At 38.1% G+C, this 2,939-nt stretch overlaps 1 protein-coding gene across 1 annotated transcript; it reads right to left on the reverse strand.

Moving 5' to 3' along the window:
• Nucleotides 1-1,527: 1,527 nt before the first annotated feature.
• On the reverse strand, nt 1,528-2,457 carry LOC140942000 (trace amine-associated receptor 9-like). Its single transcript, XM_073390994.1, has one exon. It carries the CDS (start codon nt 2,455-2,457, stop codon nt 1,528-1,530), a length of 930 nt encoding a protein of 309 aa, XP_073247095.1.
• Nucleotides 2,458-2,939: the final 482 nt, after the last annotated feature.

Genomic DNA, 2,939 nt, shown 5'->3' on the forward strand with positions numbered 1-2,939 from the left:
ATGAACTTGCAAATTCGTTTCTTTTGTTCAGAGTACATAAGTAATTTTTTTACAAATGATAAAAATGTTTTCTTGGAGGCACAGATTACAATTTCTGCTAGCCTTATCATATGGTTTACAATTACTGAGTACTTTTCTCCTGCACGTGAAAGGATCTGTTGGCATCTTTGAGAGTCCACACCTGTTTGGACAGTTCGGTCTCGTTTCTTCCCTTCGAGTGTCGGAAGGATGTCAAGTGATTTCTGCACCGTTCTTTGAAGTTAGTGGCTACTGGGAATTTGAAAGTGAGAGGGGACAAAAGTTAGCAGTGCTGGTGGCCTACTCAACTGTTATATGAACCTAAGGCCCATTTTTGTAAAAGAGGCGGTTTCGTGCCCTAGGGCCATGGTGATGTTCCATCCTTTAAGCACTGTATATGAGTCTTCTTTAGCTCTTAGCTAAGAAAGTACTTCGCTTTTGCTACTAATTCCTGCAATAATTCGACCTCGCAACATACTTTATTTTGGATAAAACAATTCATACGCTGGCAAATAACAACAGTAGGTAATTGTTAGTCATCTGAGCAATTCCCCGAGGGCGACTGATGACAGCCCCTTCTCCTCCATTGATATCACGTTACCATGTGGGTATTCTTGGTTTGCAAGCCGTGACAAGGCGGCCATGTTGGGGGTCAATACAACAGAATTGTTTTCTCGAAGGATTTAAATGAAAATAGAGGTCATGAGAGGTTAATTCCCTGATAACAGAAATGCTTTTGTTCTTGACGACCAAGATGACCACTGTGACGTCACCAGCAAAACAGAACTATAAGGGTTCACTTTTCATTATATCTAAAAACAAAAGCCTTCGTATGCTCGCAAGCTTTTATTAAAATGACCTGTGTTAGGCAACAGAACACTGTTAATGTGTATTTATTGGCCATCAAATTTAACTTACATCATGTACTGGTCCTCATTATCCCACAATAAACATTGTTCGATTTTGAAAAAGCATTCTGAAAAGTAATATTTTTGCGCCCTTATTAGTTTTACCAAACTGAACTTATGACGCTGTGTTAAACTTGATTATACTACGAACATAGTGGCTTTTATGGTTATCAAAAGCTGTTATTTATGTAGTGTATTTTCAAGATAGCTTCGCCATGTACCTCTCCAGTAAATTCCGCAGAACAGCAAAGCTCTCTGATAGCTTCTGATTGTCTTCTGGCTTTAAAAAACATTAGTCAAAAGAGTTTGTCGGTGTGATGTTGCGAGCAAGTAAGCTGTTTTCTTTAAGAATATGTCCCTGCTTCGTATTCTTCATTCAGCCAGAGAACTAATTAGCTAACTGACTAGTTTTAGTGATATTTTCATTTTGTTTTATGATTATTAGACTTTTTGACATGAACAAATGATTTTGTTTGTGTCTTTACAATCTGCAACGAAACAGAAAACAATCTTAAAGGTGCAATTCGGACTATGACATTTGTCTGGTTTTCTAATACATATTTTCTTATCAAGTTCGTTAGTAAATGTTCTTAGTCTTTGTTCAGGTACAGAAGTGTAGTTGTTGTAATGTTTCTTTCACAGCTTGTCTCACTTCTGTGATTTTCCAGCAGTACAGAAACGGGTTTAACGACGAGTTTAAAAACACTAAAGTAACCGTAAATTGCCTAGCAAGGTAAGTAGACAACGGCAACCGCCCTTGAGGTGATAAAGCTACAGCTATACTGTACGGCAGGTAACAAATAACCAATATTACCTGCACCCACAGTGCACTGTACACTGCCTTTCTGTATCGAGCTATATTCAGTGTATTTGCTTGGCTCGATTGCCCTTGAACAACATGGTTCTGAACATGAATTTGGTTATGACGCAGAGACATGAAGATTTTTGTGTAGTCACAGATTGTAGTGACTAAACAAAAAGCTATAACAATATATCCGTACAATGAATTTATAAGAGGATTCAGAAAGGATGTAGATCCACCGACAACGGATACAATCCAACCACCAATAGCAATTAAACGTGTTCTTTTCAAAGTTACAACTTGTCTGTATCTGAGACCCAGTAGCAAAGCAAGAAGTCTGTCCACGCTTATTGCAGTCAGTGTTATCAACGACATTGAACACAAAGTAACACCTGCGAAATATACTGTGAAATGTGCGTAATGGCAAATATCCCATCTTTTGTTCACCGCAGATGTCCAATGAGCAACATACAGAGGCTCGACAATGATACCAACGCAAAGATCAGTTATAGCTAGGTTACGAAACAGCAGTCTGGATGGCGGATGAATTGATGTGTCCTTGCGAAGGGCAACTAGGATTAGAGTATTCCCCAAAAATGCTGTAATTGACAAAAAAGTGTCAATGACAGAGAGAAAAACGAGCTCGCCATGTACCTCTCCAGTAAGTTCCACAGAGCAGTGAAGTTCTGCAATTGTTTGCGGGTTTTCACCTTCAGTAAAATTTTTCATTTTCATGACTTTTCTGCGATGCGGCTACAGTCAACTGAACTCTTTTTTAATATATCTGTCTTCCTTATATGACGGCTACATGCACCTTGTCAGCAAACAATTTAATATTTGCTCTGTATTTTCAGTTTATTAAACGATGGAATTAGACAATCTTGGTGTTGCCTTTGTGTTGCCGTGCGAGTAGCCAGTAAATAGCACAATTGCCTGGCTCTTAGAAAACGAGTTAAACTGTTAGTAATAAAAAGTCTATTAACCAAGTCTTGATCGATATTTCTGTTAAGCATATATTCAAATTGAGTAAAAATGGTTTTCGTCAATTGCTAGAAGTTAAACTGAAGCGCTCATAATCTCATCGCAGGCAGTAAGGTCTTAGTAACAATTTACAAATGTTCAAATAATGGGCTCGAAAGTCTGGGCCATTTACGAGGTGGGAATTAAAGAAAATAAAACTTTCGTTCGAGCTTAGCATGTAACCTGTTTTT

This window comes from Porites lutea, chromosome 6, assembly GCF_958299795.1.
Source record: "Porites lutea chromosome 6, jaPorLute2.1, whole genome shotgun sequence".
Lineage (NCBI taxonomy): Eukaryota > Metazoa > Cnidaria > Anthozoa > Scleractinia > Poritidae > Porites > Porites lutea.